Source organism: Somniosus microcephalus, chromosome 14 (assembly GCF_052327205.1).
Source record: "Somniosus microcephalus isolate GS21.2 chromosome 14, FLI_Smic_1.0, whole genome shotgun sequence".
In the NCBI taxonomy this organism is placed as follows: domain Eukaryota; kingdom Metazoa; phylum Chordata; class Chondrichthyes; order Squaliformes; family Somniosidae; genus Somniosus; species Somniosus microcephalus.
The window spans coordinates 40,705,875-40,728,709 of record NC_141000.1 but is presented as its reverse complement, the minus strand read 5'-3'; the positions used below and the strand labels follow the sequence as shown (position 1 = coordinate 40,728,709).

Genomic DNA, 22,835 nt, shown 5'->3' with positions numbered 1-22,835 from the left:
AACCACCCATGGTGCCGTGGACTTGGCTCTGGCTGCACTCCCCAGAGGAACCATTACCCTCACCAGTATTCAGAACCGAATACTGGTTAGTGAGCGAGATGCACTCAGGGGACTCCTGCTCTACCTGCCTCGTCGTCCTCTTCTGCCTAGCGGTCACCCATTCCCTCTCTGCCTGCACACACTTAAGCTATAGGGTGACCACCTCCAGAAATGTGCTATCCACGTAACTCTCATCCTCGTGGATGCACTGCAGTGACTACAGCCGCCACTCAAGCTCCGAAAACTGGAGCTCGAGCTGCTGTAGCTGCCGACACTTCCCGCACACGTGAGCGTCCAGGCCACGCAAAGCATCCAGGATTTCCCGCATGGCACAGGATGTGTATTCCACGGGACTGAGCTGCCCCGCCATGCCTTTACTTTATAGACTAATTAACTAGAAACACTTACCAGCTACTCACCAATCAGCTCCTTCCCTTGTGCTGACATCACTTTTTAATTCTGACATCACTTTCAAATTCTGCCTTTGTTGAGTCACTCCCGCTCAGGTCCGCTGCTTCCGCTCTCGGGCCTTACTCTGCCGCGCTCTTTATTTGCTCCGCCTCCACTCTAGCTCAGGTCTGCTGCCTCCGCTCTTGGGCCTTCCACTGTCGCGCTCTTTATCTTCTCCACCTCCGCTCTTGCTTGGTCCACTGCCTCCACTCTCGGGCCTACCTCTGCCATGCTCTTTATATTCTCCGCCTCCACTCTTGCTCACGCTCAGGTCTGCTGACATGCTCTGCCCTCTGTGAGTAGTTGCTGTAAATATTGACTGCCAGCATAAAATGGTGGAAATATTCAGCTTTTCTCTCCACGGATGTTGCCTGGCCTGTTAACCACTCAATATGTCCTGCCACCTATGCACATTAACTCCCAGGTCCCTGTCCCTGCAGACTCTTTAAAACTGTGCCATTAAGTGTATATTCACTCTCCCTGTTCCTTCTGCCAAAATGCATCACCTCACACTTCTCTCTATTAAATTCCATCTGCCACTTGTATGCCCATTCTGCTAGCCTTTCTATATCCTGTTGCAGTCGATTGGTAGCATCCTCACTGTTTGCCATACCCCCAAGTTTGGTGTCATCGGCAAACTTAGAAATTCTACGCTCTATTCCAATATGCAGGTCATTTATATATATCAATCAAAGCACTGACCCTTGGGGAACACCACTGTCTACCATCCTCCAGTCTGAAAAACAGCCATTTACCCCAACTCACTGTTTTCTGTCCTAAGCCAATTCCTTATCCAAGCTGCCACTGACGCACCTATTCCATGAGCCTCAATTTTGATAACCAGCTTTCTGTGTGGGGGGTGCCGTTAGGTTTCACCATTCGCTGCAACTCACTAAGCCACTTCCAAAGGTGCACACAAATCTGACCAAGAACCCAAAGTGTTGAAAATAAAGATTTCAGTGTTTGACAGCACATTGGTGGGGAACCAAGGGTCTAATGAGGGTGAAGAACTTAACGTAATTAATACAAGTAGAGAAAAAATACTAACTAATGGGACTAAAAGCCGACAAATCCCCTGGACCGGACGGCCTACATCCTAGGGTTCTAAAAAAGGTGGCTGAAGAGATAGCGGATTCATTGGTTTTGATCTTCCAAAATTACCTAAATTCTGGAAGGATCCCAGCAGATTGGAAGGTCGCAAATCTAACACCGCTATTCAAGAAAGGAGGGAGAGAGAAAACAGAGAACTACAGGCCAGTTAGCCTGACATCAGTCGTCGGGAAAATGCTGGAATCCATCGTTAAGGAAGTGGTATCAAGTCACTTAGAAAATCATAACATGATTAGGCAGTGTCAACATGGTTTTATGAAAGGGCAATTGTGTTTGACAAATTTATTAGTTTTTTGAGGATGTAACTAGCAGGGTAGATAATGGGGAACCAGTGAATGTAGTATATTTGGATTTCCAAAAGGCATTTGATAAGGTGCCACATTAAAAAGGTTATTACACAAGATTAGGGCTCATGGGGTTGGGGGTAATATAGTAGCATGGACAGAGGATTGGTTAATGGACAGAAAACAGAAAACAGAGTAGGGATAAACGGATCTTTTTCAGGTTGGCAGGCTGTAACTAGTGGGGTGCCGCAAGGATCAGTGTTGGGGCCTCAGCTATTTACAATCTATATTAATGACCTAGATAAAGGGACCAAGTGTAACATATTCAAGTTTGCTGATGATACAAGCTAGGTGGGACAGTAAGCTGTGAGGAGAACACAGAGTCAGCAAAGGGATATAGATAGACTAAGTGAGTGGGCAGTGTAGTGTATGTACCTTTAAGAGGAACTATGTTTTTTTGAAGCCCCTGTGTACTGTAGTACCGGTAGTGACCACTCGGGTATATAAGCCTGTATAGCGTCTTGTATAGTTAGTTCACCTCCAGACTTTGTTCAATAAACACTTGTTAAATCAACTCCTGCTTTCCGTGTCTCCATTAACACACAGATACAACAGTGGCGACAAGATAGAAATGAACTAACCTGCAGTTCGGCAGCACCTCAAGGAGATCGATTCCTCAGGCGAAGGTCGAAAAAAAAAACAAAAAAAAAAAACTGTGCTTTCACCAGCTAAACGGGCTGGTGGCAGGTAGTGCACTGATCCTTCCTGGGTGGCAGGCTGGGGCTCGATCGGGTAGCTCTACAGCGGAGCCGGGCAACGAGTCGTAAAGCAGAAGCAAACAGAGACAGAGGGTGGAGCACTCAGGGGACGGCCGGCGCTGCAAAGCAAGTCGGCGTTCGGACCAAGTAGAGGGAGGGGAAAGTCCCAGAGAGTCCGACGGGAACGATTCTCCAAGTGACGGAGAAACTGTTTAAAATATATGTGTAAATAAAAACCGCGGAGAACAGCGTTGGCAGCAGCGGCAAAGCACGGGAGGCGCCATCTTGACTCGGCAGGGAAGAAGGGAAAGCGCGGGAGGCGCCATTTTTGATTTTCAGGATGCCTAAGACTGGCAATATTACTGCTTTCGATAGTGATATAGAAGATTGGACCACATATGTGGAAAGAGTGGAGATATATTGCAAGGCGAATGAAGTAGCGGATGATAAAAAGGCATCGGTACTTCTAAATCTGATGGGCGCAAGGACATACGGGCTGTTACGAAACTTGATCACTCCAGCCAAACCGATGGACAAGAATTTTAAGGAGATTGTTGATACCCTACAGGAGCACTTAAACCCAACACCGCTGCTGATAGCAGAACGATTCAAATTCTTCAGGAGGAATCAGCACAAGAATGAAAGTAACGCTGATTACCTCACCGAATTACGAAAGCTGTCAAAGCACTGCCAATTCGGGGCAGGACTGGCAGATTCTCTATGAGACAAATTCGTCTGCGGTCTCCTAAGCGAAGGAACACAGGAAAGACTACTTTCTGAGAAAGATTTGACACTGGACAAGGCTTTCAGTGTGGCTGTATCATACGAAGCAGCAGCAAGAGGAGCTGCAGAGATACAGCAAAAGCCACAGGACTTCGGCACCCATGAAATGACATGGGGTTTCAAGAGATGTTATCGCTGCGGCAGATCCACCCATGACCAGAGGGACTGCTGGTTCAAGGACAAAGCATGCAGGCAATGCGGAAAGATGGGACACATTGCAGGTGTATGCCGGTCTGGGAAAAAATCCGCTGACAGTAAAAAGGTCAATAAGGAAAAGTACAGAAAGGTACAAATGATGATGGACAGTAGCTCCAAAGACCAGAAGAGCGATAGCGACTCCGGAAACAAGAGACTAAGCTGTCTCAAATTACATAATGTAATTGCCAAAGAAGATTACCAGACCATTTGGGTTACCCTCATGATAGCGGGGTCCCCAGTCAAAATGGAGCTAGATACAGGATCAGCTCTGACCATCATAAGTCGACGGGATTACGAGCGGCTATTTCTGCATATACTTTGAAAGACACATCCATTATCTTGAAAACATATACGGGGCAGAAAGTATACCCCAGAGGGAAAATAAGGGTGCCTGTTGTATACAACGGCAAGGAAATACAGAAGTTGTATTTATACATTCTGCAAGATGGTGGTCCACCGTTGTTGGGACGTGAATGGATCAGAAAGATACGTTTAGACTGGCACTCCATTCAGGCACTGACGGTGACCAGTAAGAAAAAAAATGATGATGACGTCATACCCGGACGATTAAAAGAAATCTTGGCTAACGCCAAAGAAGTGCTTCAACAGGAACTAGGAACCCTGAAAGGCGCCACCACCTCAATAAAAGTGGAAGATGCGGCAATTCCCAAGTTTTTTAAGGCAAAGCCGGTGCCATACGCAATTCGTCTAGCAGTTGAGGCAGAGCTGGAGAATTTGGAAAAAGCAGGCATGTTATCCAAGGTAGATTGGAGCGAGTGGGCAACACCCATCATCCCGGTCATGAAGAAAACGTTGAATAATGATAAATCTGAAGAACAGAGAAAAATTCGCATCTGTGGGGACTTCAAGGTGACTGTAAACCCGATTCTTCATATGGAAGATATTTTCGCCTCACCATCCGGAGGGAAACGTTTCACCAAAATTGACTTGGCAAAGGCATATCTACAGATGGAGGTTGAGGAGGCCTCTAAAATGCATCTTACGATAAACACACACAAAGGCCTGTACCAGTACAATCGACTGGTTTTCGGAGTAGCATCAGCTCCAGCTATCTGGCAAAGAGCTATGGAGCAAGTCCTGCAAGGGATTCCGGGGACTCAATGCTACCTAGATGACATCCTTGTAGCAGGAGAAAATGACAACGAGCACCTTGTCAATTTGGAGCAGGTACTCACGAGGCTGAGAGAACGGGGCCTACGAGCAAATCGCCCCAAGTGCGAATTTTTCCAGAAACAAATATCATATTGTGGCCATGTCATTAACGAAGAAGGGTTGCATAAATCACCTGAAAAAATTGAAGTGGTCGTAAAAGCCCCAGCACCTGAAAATGTCTCACAATTAAGGTCGTTCCTGGGATTAATAAATTACTATCATAAATTTTTACCGAACTTATCAACTCTTCTACACCCTCTTAATGAACTGCTATAAACAGGAGTAATTTGGAAATGGAGCGAAGACTGTAAACGTGCCTTCCATAAATGCAAAGGCTTGATCACGTCCAAGGAAGTGTTGGCTCATTACAACCCATCACTGCCAATCAGACTGGCGTGCGATGCATCCCCTTACGGCGTGGGAGCGGTATTATCGCATAAATTCCCTGATGGCTCGGAGCGGCTAATAGCTGAGCGTAACTATGCCCAGATCGACAGGGAGGCACTCAGCCTGGTGTGGGGGGTGAAGAAATTCAACCATTACCTACACGGACAAAAATTTACCTTGTTGACTGACCATCAACCCCTCGTCTCCATATTCAACCCTAAAAAGGGCGTTCCCATTATGACAGCGCAAAGGCTACAGAGGTGGTCCCTTTTCCTAGGGGCACACCAATATGACATAGAATACAAAGGAACAAAACAGCATGGGAATGCTGACGGTTTATTGCGCCTACCGTTGCCAATGGTAGAAGAGGCACCTACAGTGGACCCAGTGGAGATGTTCCACTCGACCATAGTGGAATGTCTACCAGTGACAAATTCTACCATTGAAAAGGAAACGAGAAATGACCCGACTCTCTCACGAGTCTACGATTTAACGGTGAAGGGAAGGCCAGCACATGGCAAACCACCGTTGCCAGCATTCTCGCAAAGAAGAGAACAGCTGTCAGTGTGCCGAGGAACCTTGATGTGTGGATCCAGAGTGGTGATTCCACCCAAACTCCAGGGCAAAGTGCTAAAGGAGCTTCACGAGGGGCATCTGGGTGGAGTGAAAATGAAGAACTTAGCCAGAGCGTTTGTGTGGTGGCCAGGTATCAATGGAGACAGCGAAGAAATGACCAAGAGCTGTCTAGGATGCCAGAACGTCCAAAATGCCCCACCACAAGCCCCTCTACATCCATGGGAGTGGCCCTCATCTCCCTGGCAAAGGGTACATATCGACTTTGCTGGTCCATTCATGGACTCAATGTTCTTAATCGCGGTTGATGCACACTCCAAGTGGCCGGAGGTAATAAAGATGTCCTCCACCACCACGGAAAAAACCATCACAGTATTAAGGACCATATTCGCCAGGAATGGGCTGCCTGAACAGATCTGTTCTGATAATGGACCGCAATTTGTATCTGAAGAATTCAGGAAGTTCTTAAAAAACAATGGGGTTAAGCACTACACGTCTGCCCCATACCATCCCACCACCAATGGATTAGCTGTTCACAATTTACATTAATGACCTGGATCAGGGAGTCGGATGCAGCATTTCCAAATTTGCAGACGACACTAAACTAGGAGGGGGGGTGGGCTCAGAGGAAGAGACCAGGAAGCTCCAGAGCGATTTGGACAGACTGGGCGATTGGGCGGATAAATGGCAGATGCACTATAATGTGGACAAGTGCGAAGTTATCCACCTTGGGTGCAGGAACGGGAGGGCAAATTATTATTTAAATGGCAATAGATTGGGAGAGGGGGAAGTACAGAGAGACCTGGGTGTTCTTGTACACCAGTCACTGAAGGCGAGCATGCAGGTGCAACAGGCGGTCAAGAAGGCAAACGGTATGCTGGCCTTCATAGCAAAAGGGTTAGAATACAGGAACAGGGATACCTTGCTGCAGCTGTACAGGGCACTGGTGAGACCACACCTCGAGTACTGTGTACAGTTTTGGTCGCCTCATCTGAGGAAGGATGTTCTTGCCATGGAGGGGGTGCAGCGGCGATTCACCAGGCTGATACCAGGAATGGCGGGAATGACCTATGAGGAGAGACTATGTAGTTTAGGGATGTACACACTGGAGTTTAGAAGATTGAGAGGGGACCTCATAGAAGTGTATAAAATTCTGACAGGTCTAGACAGACTGGATGCAGAAGGAATGTTTCCCTTGGCGGGTGAGAACAGAACTAGAGGACATAATTTGAGGATAAGGGCTAAACCATTTAGGACAGAGATGAGGGGGAATTTCTTCACTCAGAGAGTGGTGAACCTGTGGAACTCATTGCCACAGAGGGCAGTGTACGCCAGCTCATTAAATATATTTAAGAGGGAATTAGATATATTTCTACGGGCAAAAGGGGTTAAGGGTTACGGAGAGAAGGCGGGGACGGGATACTGAATTAAAAGATCAGCCATGATCTCATCGAATGGCGGAGCAGGCACGAAGGGCCGAATGGCCTACTCCTGCTCCTATCTTCTATGTATCTATCTATGTATCTATGTTTGTCCAGACCTTCAAGAAGGCCTTAAAGGTCATGGGTAATGAAGACATAAATCTACAACATAAGGTAGATAACTTCGTTTGCGTACAGGAATGCAACACATGCAAACCAAAACCCCGCCATGATGTTTTTCAATAGAAGACTAAGATGCCGGTTGGATTTGATCAAGCCAAACATCAGAAGGGACGTAGAGAACCGGCAATTTCAAGGCATGAATGAAAGGCCAACTAGAACCTTCCAGATAGGTCAACAAGTTTTGGCCCGGGACTACCGTACCAAGAAATGGCAGCCTGGAACTATTTGCACACGACTAGGACCGCTGATGTATACTGTGGACATTGGAGAAAGCATAATAAGGCGCCATGCTGACCAGATCATAGAGTCATCCGAAAAGGGACAACCTACACCACAACTCTATACGCCTAATGATGAAGCAGAGATACCCATAGTATCTACCTCCGATCCGGTGATACTGGAACCAGATGAACCCGACACTGGCATTCAAGCCGAATCGACCTTGCCAAAAGAACCTACTATACCACCGAAACCTACTACACCACCGAGGCGTTAACCGGACCGAGTCAGGAAGCTTCCAGAGAGACTGAATTTGTAATTGATTAATTTCAGCAAATGTGTAGATTATTGTTCTTGTAAAAATGTTAATTAATGATTACTTAAAATGTTATGTACTATTTATCTAAAAGGGGAGGAATTGTGGTGTATGTACCTTTAAGAGGAACTATGTTTTTTTAAAGCCCCTGCGTACTGTAGTACCGGTAGTGACCACTCGGGTATATAAGCCTGTATAGCGTCTTGTATAGTTCGTTCACCTCCAGACTTTGTTCAGTAAACACTTCACAGAAATCACAGAAACCCCACAGTGCAGATAGAGGCCATTTCGGCCCATCGAGCCTGCACCGACACATATCCCACCCGATCTCCGTAACCCCTACACCAACACATATCCCACCCTATCCCCGTAACCCCACGTATTTAATCCCCCTAACACTAAGGGTCAATTTATCATAGCCAATCAACCTAACCCGCACATCTTTGGACTGTGGGAGGAAACCGGAGCACCCGGAGGAAACCCACGCAAACACGGGGAGAATGTGCAAACTCCACACAGACAGTCACCCGAGGCCGGATTCGAACCCGGGTTCCTGGCGCTGTGAGGCAACAGTGCTAACCACTATGCCACCGTGCTGCCCTTTGTTAAATCAACTCCTGCTTTCCGTGTCTCCATTAACACACGGATACAACAGGCAGTAAGGTGGCAGATGGAGTATAATGTAGGGAATGTGAGGTTATTCACTTTGGTAGGAAGAATAGAAAAACAGAATATTTTTAAATGGCGAGAAACTTTCAAATGTTGGTGTTCAGAGAGATTTGGGTGCTCTCGTGCAAGAAACACAGAAAGCTTGCATGCAGGTAGAGCAAGCAACAAGGAAGGCAAATGGCATGTTAGCCTTTATTGCAAGGGGGTTGGAGTATAAGAGTAAGGAAGTCTCTACAATTATACAGGGCCTCGGCGAGACCACACCTGGGGTATTCTGCACAGTTTTGGTCTCCTTATCTCCTTGGAGGCAGTGCAACAAAGATTCTCTAGATTGATTCCTGGGATGAGAGGGCTGTCCTCTGATGAGAGATTGTGTAGAATGGACCTATACTCTCTGAAGTTTAGAAGAATGAGAGGTAATCTCATTGAAACATACAAGGTTCTGAAGGGGATTGACAGGGTAGATGCCGAGAGGTTGTTTCCCCTGGCTGCTGTTGCCTGTTAGCCAGCCAGCCCAGACTGCTGCCACCCATGCGGAGGTGGTGCAGTCCGAAGCCAGAACTAGGGGGCATAGTCTCAGGATAAGGAGTCGGCCATTTAAGACTGAGATGAGGAGGAATTGGTTCACTCAGAGGGTTGTGAATCTTTGGAATTCTCTACCCCAGAGAGCTGTGAATGCTGAGTCTTTGAGTATATTTAAGGCTGAGATAGATTTTTGGACTCGAGGGGAATCAAGGGATAGGGCGATCGGGAAAGTGGAGTTGAGGTCAATGATCAGCCATGATCTTATTGAATGGCGAAGTAGGCTTAAGGGGCCATATGGCCTACTCCTGCTCTTATTTCTTATGTTCCACCCAAGATACAGCAAACAAGTAGGAGAATCCCTGCAGAACTTCATTGATTCAGAGATTCGTTGCGCTCTGTTGCATGCTCCACAACCTCGCCATCATGAAGGCACAGCCCTTGCCACCAGGCATACGCCGACCAGCTGAGGAAGAGCAAGAAGAGGAGGAGGAATGCTGCAATAAAAGCCATCACAAAACAAACATTCCAAATAAATTTTATGAATAACACCATTACAATATTTCATTCAAAAGTCAACTAATCACTTTTGTGCATTTCCTTAGTGCCTGTCTTCAGTGTGCCTTTGTCTGGCCTAGTGCTCCTACGCAATGCTATCCCAGTGGCTTCAGCATGGCTGGTGGAAGGCTGCTGACTTTCAGTGGGGGACACTACAGATGGCGTTGCAGGACGACCTCAAACAGCTCTGGGACTAGTTGGTCTGGCTTCGGACTGCACCACCTCAGCATGGGTGGCAGCAGTCTGGGCTGGCTGGCTGACAGGCAACAGCAGGGGCACTGGCGGAGTGGCAGTGTGGGAGGACTAGTGCTGTCCTTCTGAGACAGGACAACTGGTTCATCCTTCACCGTGGCGGCGCCTCAGCAATCCTAGTAATCTATTGCAGTACAGATTGCTGGACTGCTGTGACACCCTGCAAGCCTCTTTCAGCAATGGTAAACCCAAGCATGAAACATTAATTCTGTTTCTCTCTACAGATGCTGCCTGACCTGCTGAGTGTTTTCCATTTATTTCCTGTTATTCCTACATTACAACTTCAAAAGTACTTCATTGCTTTGGGACACTCCGAGGTCATGAAAGGCGCTTTACAAGTGAAAGTTTAAAAAAAAAAAATTATTTCGGATTGGAAATTTTGTAATTGCACTGTAGATAATTTGGAATTGGGTCTGATATTCCAGTAAACAAACTACTGTGGGGGTGATTTTCCATGAGAGCTCTCCCACTTGTCTGCTGTAACTTTAGCCGAAAAGCCATTTCTCCACGGTTTCCCCAGCTCTTGTACCAAACTTTTGGTGGATGATTAAGGGAACGCCGGCAGACATTCATCCTCAATCTTCTTTACTACTCTTGTGAGTCTCAGTGATTCTTTTACATTTAAATGTCACCAGAATAATAACTTGTGCATAAACTCCAATGTACGTTTTATTTCAGCTTCCTTCTAGCCGCAGCCCTGATTTTACTGACTCTCGACGTCTAATCCCGTAATCCGCCTGCCTTTCCCGCCTCAAATACACACAGACCCACTCCAGGTCCAATAATTGTCTCATTTACACAGGAATAATAATAATGAATGCAATTATGATGCAGGCAATCCACAGCATTAATAATAACAAAGAAAATGATTCCTTTATCTATTTGTTATTCTGTGAAAGGTTGAAGCAAATGGCCATTATATTTTATATACATTCCTTTACCTATAATCAATAAATTTCTGCAGGGATTATCCTACTTGTTTGCTGTATGGACATTTATTCCGTGGAGGTGGAACCTGGAGTTTGGCAGATCGCTGGAAGCTGAACTCAAGGTTTGCCTCAGCTGAGGGTTGAATGTGAGGATTGGCTTGCTGATGGATTCCTGGGGCTGGATATTTATTGGGACAGGGTGTGTAGGCTGGGGGGTTGGGTGGAGTGTCAGACAGGAAACCCGGAAGTCTGGGTTTCCCCACGTGCTGTGGAGTTTTAACTCTACAGCGTACGACTTTTGGCCCTGACAGGTTCCCCACCCGGAAGTCAGCCTGATTCACTCCGGAGAATGCCACAGGACCAGTCAAGTCTGATGCCCGACCCCGGGGAGAGGTGGGGGGGCCGTCTGATCACGGGGATGGTGGGGAGAAGGGTCTGATCCGGGGTGGGTGTCCGATCCCTGACTTGGGAGGCGGGAGGTCAATCCCGAGGGGGGTGTTTGTATGCGGGGGGAGGTCTGATAGTGGGGGAACTTGGGTGGCTGGGAGGATGCACATCATCTGCTCCTGGCCCACTTACTTTCTCCCCGAGCTGTCCTCACCTTGCTGCGGCTGCCGGGTTTCCCGAGGCCCGGGAAACCTGGCCGGCCACAGTAAAGCAGGTTAAATCCGAGGCTTCCAGCCTCATTAACGTATTTTAAATGCCCACCCACCTCCTGGGAACAGGTTGGCTGCCTGCCCCTTGGCCTGCCTCATTAAAGCCTAGAAATCAGCGGGTGGAGCCAATCCCACCCACTCACCCATGTTAAAATTCCCCCTTGGTATCTATCAGCAGTGAGGGAGGGACAAGGTATGGACCTGACTTAGAAGAAATCCGGGATGGAAAATTGGTCTTCACCGAAAGCGTGAAACGGACTTTAGCGAATCAGCAGCCCGTTTTACACTGCTTGATTTGCTTTCCAATTGACTTCTATTTCACGTCCCCTGTGTCTAGCAACACTGGTTACTGACTTTCTAAGATTGAATTTGGTATTTTCTGATTGGTTGCTGAATCTGTGGGGGTAATTTTAATCCCCAAAAACGGGTTGTTGTGTCGGGTGGGAAGTTAAATTAAAAAAAATCTAAAACACGAACCTAACCCGCCTCGAACCTGCTCACTACTGGTTTTAACAAAGGCAGGATGAGAGGCAGGCGTCCAATCCGCTCTCAGGAGACGGGTCGGTGGTTCAAACCTTTTAAGGAAGCTACATGCCTCCATTTTAACAGGAATTCTATTTTTAACCACATCAGCCAGGTTTCCTGCTAACGTTGCAGTGACCCTCAGGTAAGTGAGGACTGGGTTAGGGAGATCGGTGCCATGGGTGCGGAGGCGTAGAAATCAGAAGGCGCGATGGAGGGAGATCAGACACTGCAGTGGTAGATAGATCACGGGCCGGGGGGGTGGAGGCTGAGGTCCGGCCGAGGGGGGCGGCTCAGAGGTCCGGCCTAGGGTGGGGTGGGGTGGGGTGAGGCGCTCAGAGGTCCGGCCAAGCCGGGGGGGGGGGTGCTCAGGGGTCCGGGGGTGGTGCCAGAGATCCGGCCGAGGTGGCGAGGGGGGCCAGAGATCCGGCCGAGGGGGGTGCAAGGGGCCAGAGATCCGGCCGAGGTGGCGGGGGGGCCAGAGGTCCGGCCAAGGGGGGGGAGGGGCGGGGGGCAGAGATCCGGCCGAGGGTGATGATTGAAGTGGCCGGCAGCAGCCTGCATTCTTTAAATGTGGGGTTGGGAGAAGCAATCCTGCCTCTCCGGGCTCCAGTCAGGTAAGTTGCTTCTTAGCTATTCAAATCAGGAGGAATCACATTTTGTCCTCACTAATTTATCATAAAAATCTATACATCAGTGCAAGTTTTTTGACTATGATTCTTGTCAGGAATAAGTAATAAACAACAGCTTGTCATTTGAACTTTGCATAGCAAGTTACTTACCTTAGATTTGCAGCCACAGTATATGTTTTTCAGTACTTGATTTTATTTTGTATGATCCTCAGAAATTAACTTATGATCTTGTTCCCTCAATGCAATATAAACCAATTTACCTGTAAGTGATGAAGAATGTTCTTGTTTTTTTCTGCTTCCACTGCCTGTTGTTGTTGTTGTGCTGCTACTTCTTTAACTATCTGCGAAAGAGAAAGCTGTGTGCTTTGTCCAGCCATACCTCAAAACGCAAAAAAAATACACAATACAATTAGTAGGTGTCAATTACGTTAGCTCAGCTAAATCCTGCGTAAATGGATTTGGCACACTGCATTGGTGAATAAAGGGGTAAATTTTCCTCGTCATTTTTAGTGTATTAGTGGCGTTTAAACGGTATAGGAAATTTTTTTATTGAAGAAATTGGGGTGGGAAACGTTTCTGCCACTTTTGCGCCTTTAAAATGCTACCGTTTGAATTTCCTTTTGGTTTTTGAGTCTTCCTGCGACCTGCCTGCCGAGTCCCAAGTAGCTTTATTTTCATTTGTCAATGTAAGGGCCGTGGCGTAGCAGCTGCGAGCTTCCTGGGTTTGCACTACGAATGCACTCTGGTAACTTAGACTGAGATTTAGGAGGATCACCTGATATAGGGAGAAGTGAGGAGTGCCTGACATAGAAAAGAGTGGAGATTTTGAATAGATTTCTGTAGGTCCAAAATGCTTTTCAGCCCATTTTTTGCCATCTGCCTACAAACACCTGGACTCGCTTCTCACAGGGACAGACCACCAGCAGATGTCTGGACCCGGTGAGAACCTACCTTCTTCCACCCTCTACTTTCAAATAAATACACACTCCTTCAAGTCATGACCCAACATACCACATGACAACACATCAGCCCTCTTTGCCCCTACATGACCATGCCAATCATCATCATCTGACTGAAGACTTCAGCGCCACATAATTGCAGCCTTTGCTACATGTCTCTAACCTCCATCAATAACAAAGAGTCATTACAGTGAATTGCAAAGTACACACAATCAACCTACTAAATATTGTGCATCTCCAGGGTGCTTATATGTGCCTTTGAAATTTTTATCCTGTACTATTCTAGGTGTCACCTGAAGAACAGGATTGTGGAAGGTTCTTGCCTCCTCATCACAAAAACCTCATGGGATTGAGGTGTCCCTTGTCTCATAGCAATTTGTTCCAACCAAATACTCAGCCTGACAGCCAGACTAATGAAATCACACCAAATACACACCTTGATGCTCAAACTAATGACATCACGCCAAATACTCAGACTGATGTAGCTCCAACCCGCTCTCACTCTCCGGCTCTCTCACGCCGGCTCCGGTTAAAAGGGCCGCCAACCGCCGGTAACGAGCGTCCCATTCTTAACCAATTGCGGGAGCAGGCGCTCGTGACCCTCGGCCATTGGCTGCTGCGGTGGCGGCAGCAGGCGCACGTGACCCTCGGCCATTGGCGGTTGCGGTGGCGGCAGCAGGCGCACGTGCCTCTCGGCCACTGGTGGCGGCGGTCTGCGGGCTCGCGCTGCCGTTTGAATCCCGGCTGTTAGAGCGTGCCTTCGCGCCGCGTGCTGCGCATGCGTCCCGAGACCTAGTTTGCGCGCAAGTAGAAGCCCCACCCCGTCCGAGGCCGCGCCCCTTCTGCCAGCCTCTGGCTGATTGGCGCAGGCCTACAGGCCCCGCCTCCCCCTGAGAGCAGATGGGCCTCGGTTTCAGGGCTGACGCAAAAGCTGGCCTGCTCCTCTGTAAATTGCTGGTTGAGCGGCTTCCGTCCATTCTGGTCGGCTCTCCCCATTCCCTCTGTGCCCTCAGGAGCGGGGCTCAGGCTCAGTTGGCCATGTGAGACCACATCTTGAGTATTGTGTGCAGTTTTGGTTGCGTTATCTGAGGAAGGATGTTCTTGCCATGGAAGGAATGCAGCGAAGATTCACCAGACTAATATCTGGGATGGCAGGAATGACGTATGAGGAGAGATTGGGTCGATTGGGCTTATACTCGCTGGAGTTTAGAAGAATGAGAGGGGATCTCATTGAAACTTATAAAATTCTAACAGGACTAGACAGACCAGATGCAGGAAGGATGTTCCCGATGGTCGGGAGTCCAGAACCAGGGGTCACAGTCTAAGGATAAGGGGTAAGCCATTTAGGACAGAGATGAGGAGGAATTTCTTCACCCAGAGAGTGGTGAACCTGTGGAATTCTCTACCAAAGAAGGCAGTAGAGGCCAATTCATTAAATATATTCAAGAAGGAGTTAGATATATTTCTTAAGGCTGAAGGGATCAAGGGATATGGAGAGAAGGCAGGAACAGGGTACTGAATTTGGATGATCAGCCATGATCTCATTAAATGGCGGAACAGGCTCGAGGGGCTGAATGGCCTACTCCTGCTCCTATCTTCTATGTTTCTATGATCCGTTTTCACAGCTCGCAGAGCCACGGCATTTGGGCCTTTCTCAGCTCCGTGGCAACTATGTCTGTGGACCCAATTGTTCTGGACGGCGGAGCGTTTAGGGCAGAAACGGCCATTGCAACAATCTCTGGCAGGAAAATTACAAGTGGCAAAAGGTAAACTAAAGAGAGAATTTGCATTTCTATTCATTCAGTCAGTGAAGAACTTTTAAAATGTATTCACTTGTAATATAGGCAAAGGCAGCAACCAACTTGCAGACAGCAAGTGCTGACAAACATGTTGGCCAGGAGAACTCCTGCCCTTCAAATAGTGTCACGGGAGTTGGGGAAGCAGTGGTAGAAAAAAGAAAGTACTTGCATCTATATATATAAATCAGTACATCTGTCTGTCTGTCTGTCTGTCATTCTGTCATTCTGTCTGTCATTCTGTCTGTCATTGCCTGTGCGTCTGTCGGGCTATGCGCTCGAAAGTTACAGGGTGTACCTACGCGCGCGTTACCTCCAAAGAAAGCTTACGCTTCCGAGACGGTTTTAAGCGTATTTACGTTTCGGCCGGGCTAAAATCGCGCCCGCGGTATCCCAAAAACCTTCAACGTTCCGCTCATTAGCATCTCATTATCCGCTCATTAGCGACAGAGTGACCTCGAGCTCGACCAATCGTACGCCGGGTTGCTGGCGTGTGCCGCCGGGCCAATCGGTGCGTGTGTGGCCGGGCCTTATCGTTCTGAACCGAGGTGAGTCGCCGCCATCTTGATTCCAAACTTTTCCTTTCTATTTCCCGCTTTCTGCGTCTTTAAAAAAAACGTTGCTTTTAAAATACATATTGTTTTAAAAAAAAATGATTTAGAAATGAATTAACTTATCTAATCTCATTAATTTTCCTACCTTTCCCCGTTTTTCCAGGTAGGCCTCGAAGCCTCGGCTTCTCCTTCACACCCACGCCCGAGCTAGGCACCTCCCGGCCCCACTCGAAGGCTGGAGGGCCGAGCCTCAGCCCAGCGCCGCTAGGGTGCGCGCGCAGCAGGAGCTGAGATGCGGCGTCTCTCTCTGGCTCGGCCGGGGGGCGGGGCTTGCTGAGCGTCAACCATCACCCTGGCAACCGGCCCCCCGGCCGTCTCGCACGGCCGCAATCAGCGGTCTTCACCTGTGGGGGGGCGCGACCCTTGGGGGGGGCCGCGACACTCGGGGGGGGGCGCGACCCTCGGGGGGGGCGCGACCCTCGGGGGGGGGGCGGCGACCCTCGGGGGGGGCCGCGACCCTCGGTGGGGGGGGCCGCGACCCTTGGGGGGGCCGCGACACTTGGGGGGGGCCGCGACCCTCGGGGGGGCCGCGACCCTCGGGGGTGGGCCGCGACCCTCGGGGGGGGCCGTGACCCTCGGGGGGGCCCCCCTCCCTCCCACCCCTACGCCCCCCCTCCCCTCCCTCCCCCCCTCCCCCTCCCCTTCCCCCCTCCCCCTCCCCTCCCCCTTCCCTTCTCCCCTTCCCCCCTCTCCCCCGTCCCTTCCCCCCCTCCCCCCTTCCCTTCCCCCCCTCCCCCTTCCCTTCCCCCCTTCCCTTCCCCCCCGCTCTCCCTTCCCCCCCCGCCCTCCCTTCCCCCCCCCGCCCTCCTTCCCCCCCCCGCCCTCCCTCCCCCCGCCCCAGTCGCTCTCTCTCTCTTCCAACAACAACAAGCCCTCGAAAAAGCCTCGGCACTGCCGGGCACTTCAGCTAGTCTATCTATATATATGAATCAATACTTCTGTCATTCTGTCATTCTGTCTGTCATTCTGTCTGTCATCGCGTGTGCGTCTGGTGGGCTATGCGCTCGAAAGTTACAGGGCGTACCTACGCGCTTTACCTCCAAAGAAAGCTTACGCTTCCGAGACGGTTTTAAGCGTATTTACGTTTCGGCCGGGCTAAAATCGCGCCCATGGTATCCCAAAAACCTTCAACATTCCGCTCATTAGCATCTCATTATCCGCTCATTAGCGACAGAGTGACCTCGAGCTCGACCAATCGTACGTCGGGTTGCTGGCGTGTGCCGCCGGGCCAATCGGTGCGTGTGTGGCCGGGCCTTATCATTCTGAACCGAGGTGAGTCGTCGCCATCTTGATTCCAAACTTTTCCTTTCTTTTTCCCGCTTTCTGCGTCTTTAAAAAAAACGTTGCTTTTAAAACACATATTGTTTTAAAAAAAAATGATTTAGAAACGAATTAACTTATCTAATCTCATTAATTTTCCTACCTTTCCCCGTTTTTCCAGGTAGGCCTCGAAGCCTCGGCTTCTCCTCCGCACCCACGCCCGAGCTAGGCACCTCCCGGCCCCACTCGAAGGCTGCTTACTAAAGGGTGCGCGCGCAGCAGGAGCTGAGACGCGGCGTCTCTCTCTGGCTCAGCCAGGGGGCGGGGCTTGCTGAGCGTCAACGGTTACCCTGGCAACCGGGCCCGTCGGCCGTCTCGCACCCCCGCCCCCCGCCCTCGCCCCGCCCTCCCTTCCTTCCCCCCGCCCTCCCTTCCCCCTCCCTTCCCCCCCTCCCTTCCCCCCCTCCCTTCCCCCCCGCCCTCCCCCCCTGGCCGAGCCAGAGAGAAACGCCGCGTCTCAGCTCCTGCCCTCCCTCCCCCCCCCCAGTCGCTCTCTCTCTCTCTCTTCCAACAACAACATGCTCTCGAAAAAGCCTCGGCACAGCCGGGCACTTCAGCTAGTTGGTATATAAGATGAAATGGTCGAATGTGGTGCCCATATTCTGAAAAGGGGACAAAACCGACTACAGACAGACCCATCAGTCTTACTTCAACTCCATGTGAAATAATGGGATAAATTATTGAGAATAAACTCAGAATTATCTGTAGTAGTAACAGCAGCGAGACTAGATTCAGAAGGGGTGCATTCTGCCTGACCAAACGCTTCACTTTGAGGAAGTGACAACCCAAGTGGACTGTGAAAAGCCCTGTGAAATGGTACATCAAAATTCCCAAAGACATTTCTCGAAGTTCCACACAAAAGGCTATTCAGTAAACTCAAAATTCTGAAGATAAATGGATAAAAAATTGGCTGAAGGTAGAAAACACCGAGTTCTTGTTATGTCAGGATGGTGGGGGAAGAATTGTTTGGGCTGCCTTTGAGCTGTTTGTTGGGGCCACGATTGTTTCTAGTTTACATCAGTGTCTTGAATTCAGAAACTCCATGCAAATTGGTGATATTGGCAGATGATCCCAATCGAGGAGGGACTGCCGAATCAGACGAGGCAGCTCAGAAATTACAGAATGAGTGGAACAGAATATGTGAGTGGGCTGAACAATCGCAGATTAAATTTAATGTTGTGATAGGAAAGAAAAATGGACAACGCATGATTATTGTTAAATATCTATGGATGAAGCTGAAAGAGAACCAATAATCTTAGTAGACTTGACACTCAACATCTCTAACCAATACAGATGAGTAATTGACAAAGCCAGCAGAACGTTGAACGATATAGTTAAAACAGTAGAATACAAGACAAAGGGAATGAAACTATATAGTGCTCTGGTCAGACCACACCTTGAGAACTGTGTCCAGTTCTGGTCACTGAGGAACAAGGCAGACATTCAAGGACTAGAGGCAGAGCAGAGAAGAGCCACAAGGCTGATCACTACAAGGAAAGACCGAAGAAACTTTGGCCGCAAAATTCAGTATGTTAGTGCCTCCTGTTAGTGCCTGGCGGGGGCGCTAAGGGGTTAGCGCCTGGGCGCAGCGAATGCAGTAACACTCGTGAACTTCAGTGCCGGTTTAGTGCTGGCACTAACTCCTAGAGCCTGGGCCACTAGTGCCTCGCAGATCATGACTTCATAAAGTGCGCAGCACCCCGCTATCATCCCGGATGGAAAATTGACTCTCTCCCCTTTATCGCCTCGTGCCAAAAACGCAAGCAAGAGGACGCGTTTTGAAGTCAGCTGGCCGCTTCAGAGTGGTAATTAAAGGGAATGCTTTTCAGCTAGCACAACCTTTATTATTTGCAGCAGTCTGATGCCTGCGGCAAGTTTTTAATGTTTCATTGGTGCAAGATGTCCAAGCCCTCCACTTTGTGAGTGTATTTGGGGCTCTACTGGCAGTCGCCCAGGTCGCCTTGCAAAACAGAACTGACGACAACTAGCTTGTGCAGCATCATTGGCCCTTCCCTTTAAATGAGGGACGCAGCATCTGTGATGAAAGAATGCTGTTTACAATGTGCTTGAAATTGTTTATAGCGCTCTGCCGTTACCGTCCCGCTCTTGGACTTTAGCGCCCTAAGAGAAGTGGTTAAAACTTGATCTAGCGCTCCACTTCCCTCTTGGAGAGCTGAAACTGAATTTCATGGGAGGCAAGAATAATTAGCGCTTGCCGCTAATTTTTCAACTTTTAAAGTTTTAGCGCCCCAAACGGGGCTATACCGAATTTCTCTCCCATTGAATATAAGAGCAAGAAGGTTATGCTTAAACTGTATAAAACACCAGTTAGGCCACAGCTAGTGTACTGCATACAGTTCTGGTCACCACACTACAGGAAAGATGTGGTTGCACTAGAGAGGGTACAGAGGAGATTTACGAGGATGTTGCCAGGACTGGAGAATTTTAGCTATGAGGAAAGATTGGATAGGCTGGGGTTGTTTTCTTTGGAACAGAGAAGGCTAAGGGGAGACTTAATTAAGGTGTATAAAATTATGAGGGGCCTAGATAGAGTGGATAGATAGGACCTATTTCCTTTAGCAGAGAGGTCAATAACCCGGGAGCAAGGATTTAAAGTAATTGGTAGAAGGGTTAGAGGGAAGTTGAGGAGAAATTAACCTACAAGGCTATGGACCAAGAGCTGAAAAGTGGAATTAGGCTGGATTATTCTTTTTCGGCCGGCACAGACAAGATAGGCTGAAAGTCCTCCTTCTATCCTACAAATTTCTATGATTCTATGGGGGAGAAATTCGGTTGGTTAGCACCTCCCATTAGTGCCTGCAGAGGGCGGTAATGGGCGCTGATGCAGAAGCGTTGGAGCAAGGAGAGTCCAGCGACGCACGGCAAATTCAATCCCCCCCACCCGTTACGCCGCCGGTACAAGTTACTGGTGTGGACTTCAACGCCAGGCAGATCTGCAAAAATTGAATTTCGTCACCTACCTTAGCATCTCATCCCGACAGCAACAGGGAGAGGAGGTGTCAAGCAGGTGGAAGCCGGCTCCAGGAATGTTATTTAAATGGATCATGAGAAATGAGTCGCAGCTATCAGGTTAGTGGAGCTTCAGTGCTTTCTTGTCAGTTTGACATTGTGAAACAGTTTAATTCAGTAATTTAAAGGTTCTTTTGTATCAGGAGTGCTGTGGTAACTAAAAAGTAGTTACATTTATACGCTTAGTTACATTAATTGCGGCTGTCGACTTCGCCCTCCAGGATCTACGGCGGAGGGAGTGCAGTCAGCAAGACAGAGTGGAACATGTGGCCAGAGGGAAGAGGAGGGCCATCAGGGCTCTCAACAAGAAGCCTTACCGTCCAAGGGTATTCCAAGAGCACTTCTCCTACCTCCAATTAAGCCAGGAGCAGTCCATTAGGAGGCCCTGCTTCACCAAGGAGGTGGTCATTGAACTCTGCCACCTCCTGCAACCAGACCTCCAGTCTCAGATCAGGGCGACCACTGCTCGCTCAGTGGCAGTCAAGGTCACTGTCGCCTTCAATTTCTTCACCAACGGATCCTTCCAGTCTGCAACAGGATAAATTGGTAACATCTCGCGTTTGCTGTCTGTTGCTGCATCCAGATCACAGAGGTTCTCTCCAGTAGGAGAAGGGACTACATTTCTTTCCCCATCACCAGAGAAAAGAGGATGAGCGTGCATGAGGCTTTGCCAGGATAGTGGGATGCCCCATGGTGCAGGGTGCCATTGACTGCACCTATGTGGCTTTGTGGGCACCGCATAACAATCCTGAGATCTTCCGTAACCGCAAAAGCTAGCACTCACTTAATGTGCAGTTGGTGTGTGACCACACACAATGAATCCTCATTGTGAATGCCCGCTATCCTGGCAGCAGCCACGATGTCTTTATCCTGTGCCAGATCAGTGTGCCAGCACTCTTCCAGCCACCACCTCAAGCTTGCGACTGGCTGCTCGGAGACAAGGGCTACCCGCTCTCCCCCTGGCTCATGACTCCCCTCTGCAACCCCAACACTCCTACCCAGCACTCATATAATGACAGCCATGCTACCACCAGGAACAGCATCAAGCAGACCATCGGGGTGCTCAAGCAATGGTTCCGCAGCCTTGACCATTCGGGAGGAGCCCTCCAGTGCTCAGCTGACCGGTGTCCCATTTCGTGGTGGTCTGCTGCATGCTCCACAACTTGGCCATCATGATGGCCCAGCCCTTGCCACCAGGCATTGTGGGACCATCTCAGGAGGAGGAAGAGGGAGTGGAGGAGGAGGAGAACGAGGAGGAAAAGGAAGATGAGGAGGAGGAGGAAAAGGAGCGAGGGAGGAGGCAGCCACTCAGTTGGCCTTTCGAAAGGTCGGTCCATGACCACCTCATCAGGCTGCGGTTTGAATAAATTAAACCCCAGATCCCTGTTACTCACCAGATCTCCATCATTGCATTCCTGTTGCATGCCATATCATAGCACAAAGCTGAAATGAGAGACTCCACAAAAGAATCCAAACTGAATGAATAAATTTATCTAATAATCAGTCAACACATATTTACAACAGCAATATTAACTATTCAACCTTGTGCAATCCCTTAGTGCCTCTCGTTACTGTGCCTTTGCCTACTCTAGTGCTCCCACAAAGTGTTGGCCCAGTGGCTGCAGCAGGGCTGGTGGAAGGCTGCTGATTGTCCATGCGGGAGACTTCAGATGGCCTTGCAGGCCGCCCTTGACCAGCTCTGGGCCTGGAAGGCCCGGCTGTAGACTGCACCACCTCAGCAAGGGTGGCAGCAGTCTGGGCTGGCTAGATGACAGGCAGTGACAAGGGCAATGGTGGAGTGGCAGTGGTGGGAGCAGGAATGCTGTAATCCTGAGAGTGGACAGCAACTTCCTGCTCCACTGATCCACTGCCACTGCCCCGGGGCAGCACCTCAGCATCACTACCAGTATGTTGGAGCGCAGATTGCTGGCCTGCTGCGACATCATGAAAGCCCCCGGTCGACGGTGGGAGACCCAGCCATGATGGCAGCAGTCAGAGCTTGCGTGGCATCAAGCTGAGACTTGCGCCGAGCAGTCTGAGTTTGGGTGCCACCAAGCATGGACTGCATTACAGCACTAAGATGTTGTGTCACTTCCACCTGAGCTGCAATGGAAGCTGCCAGATCGGCCATTACATGTGGCATGAGGTTTGGGTCGCCACAACAATAACAACAACTTGTATTTATATAGAGCCTTTAATGTAGTTAAACATCCCAAGGCGCTGCACAGGCGTATTTTAAGACAAAATATTTGACACCGATGCCACGGTCTCTCTGGGAGTCTACCATCCTTTGCAGACTAGAAATGATGGGTTCCATGGTGAGCGCAGTCCCTTGTGCAATATTGGAGGTGGATTCCTCCATGCTCCTTGCCATTACCGAGAGGCGCTCGGGCACCCTTGCCATTGCATCTATCATCTCCGCGTGCATGCCCATCACCCTTCTTCTAAAAATCTCCCCATCGATGTCCTCATCTGAGTCCTG

General features: G+C 49.3%; 1 protein-coding gene across 1 annotated transcript in view; it reads right to left on the bottom strand.

The window, feature by feature from the left end:
- ccdc122 (coiled-coil domain containing 122) overlaps positions 1 to 14,214 on the bottom strand; it is a 127,818-nt gene extending 113,604 nt beyond the window's left edge. Inside the window, exons 1-2 of the mRNA XM_086007412.1 lie at positions 14,030 to 14,214; positions 12,895 to 13,013 (exon numbers count right to left, since the gene is read on the bottom strand). Of these exons, the coding sequence (XP_085863538.1) occupies positions 12,895 to 13,011 (117 nt within the window). The 5' untranslated portion in view covers positions 13,012 to 13,013; positions 14,030 to 14,214. The remainder of the gene's footprint in view (positions 1 to 12,894; positions 13,014 to 14,029) is intronic.
- Positions 14,215 to 22,835: the final 8,621 nt, after the last annotated feature.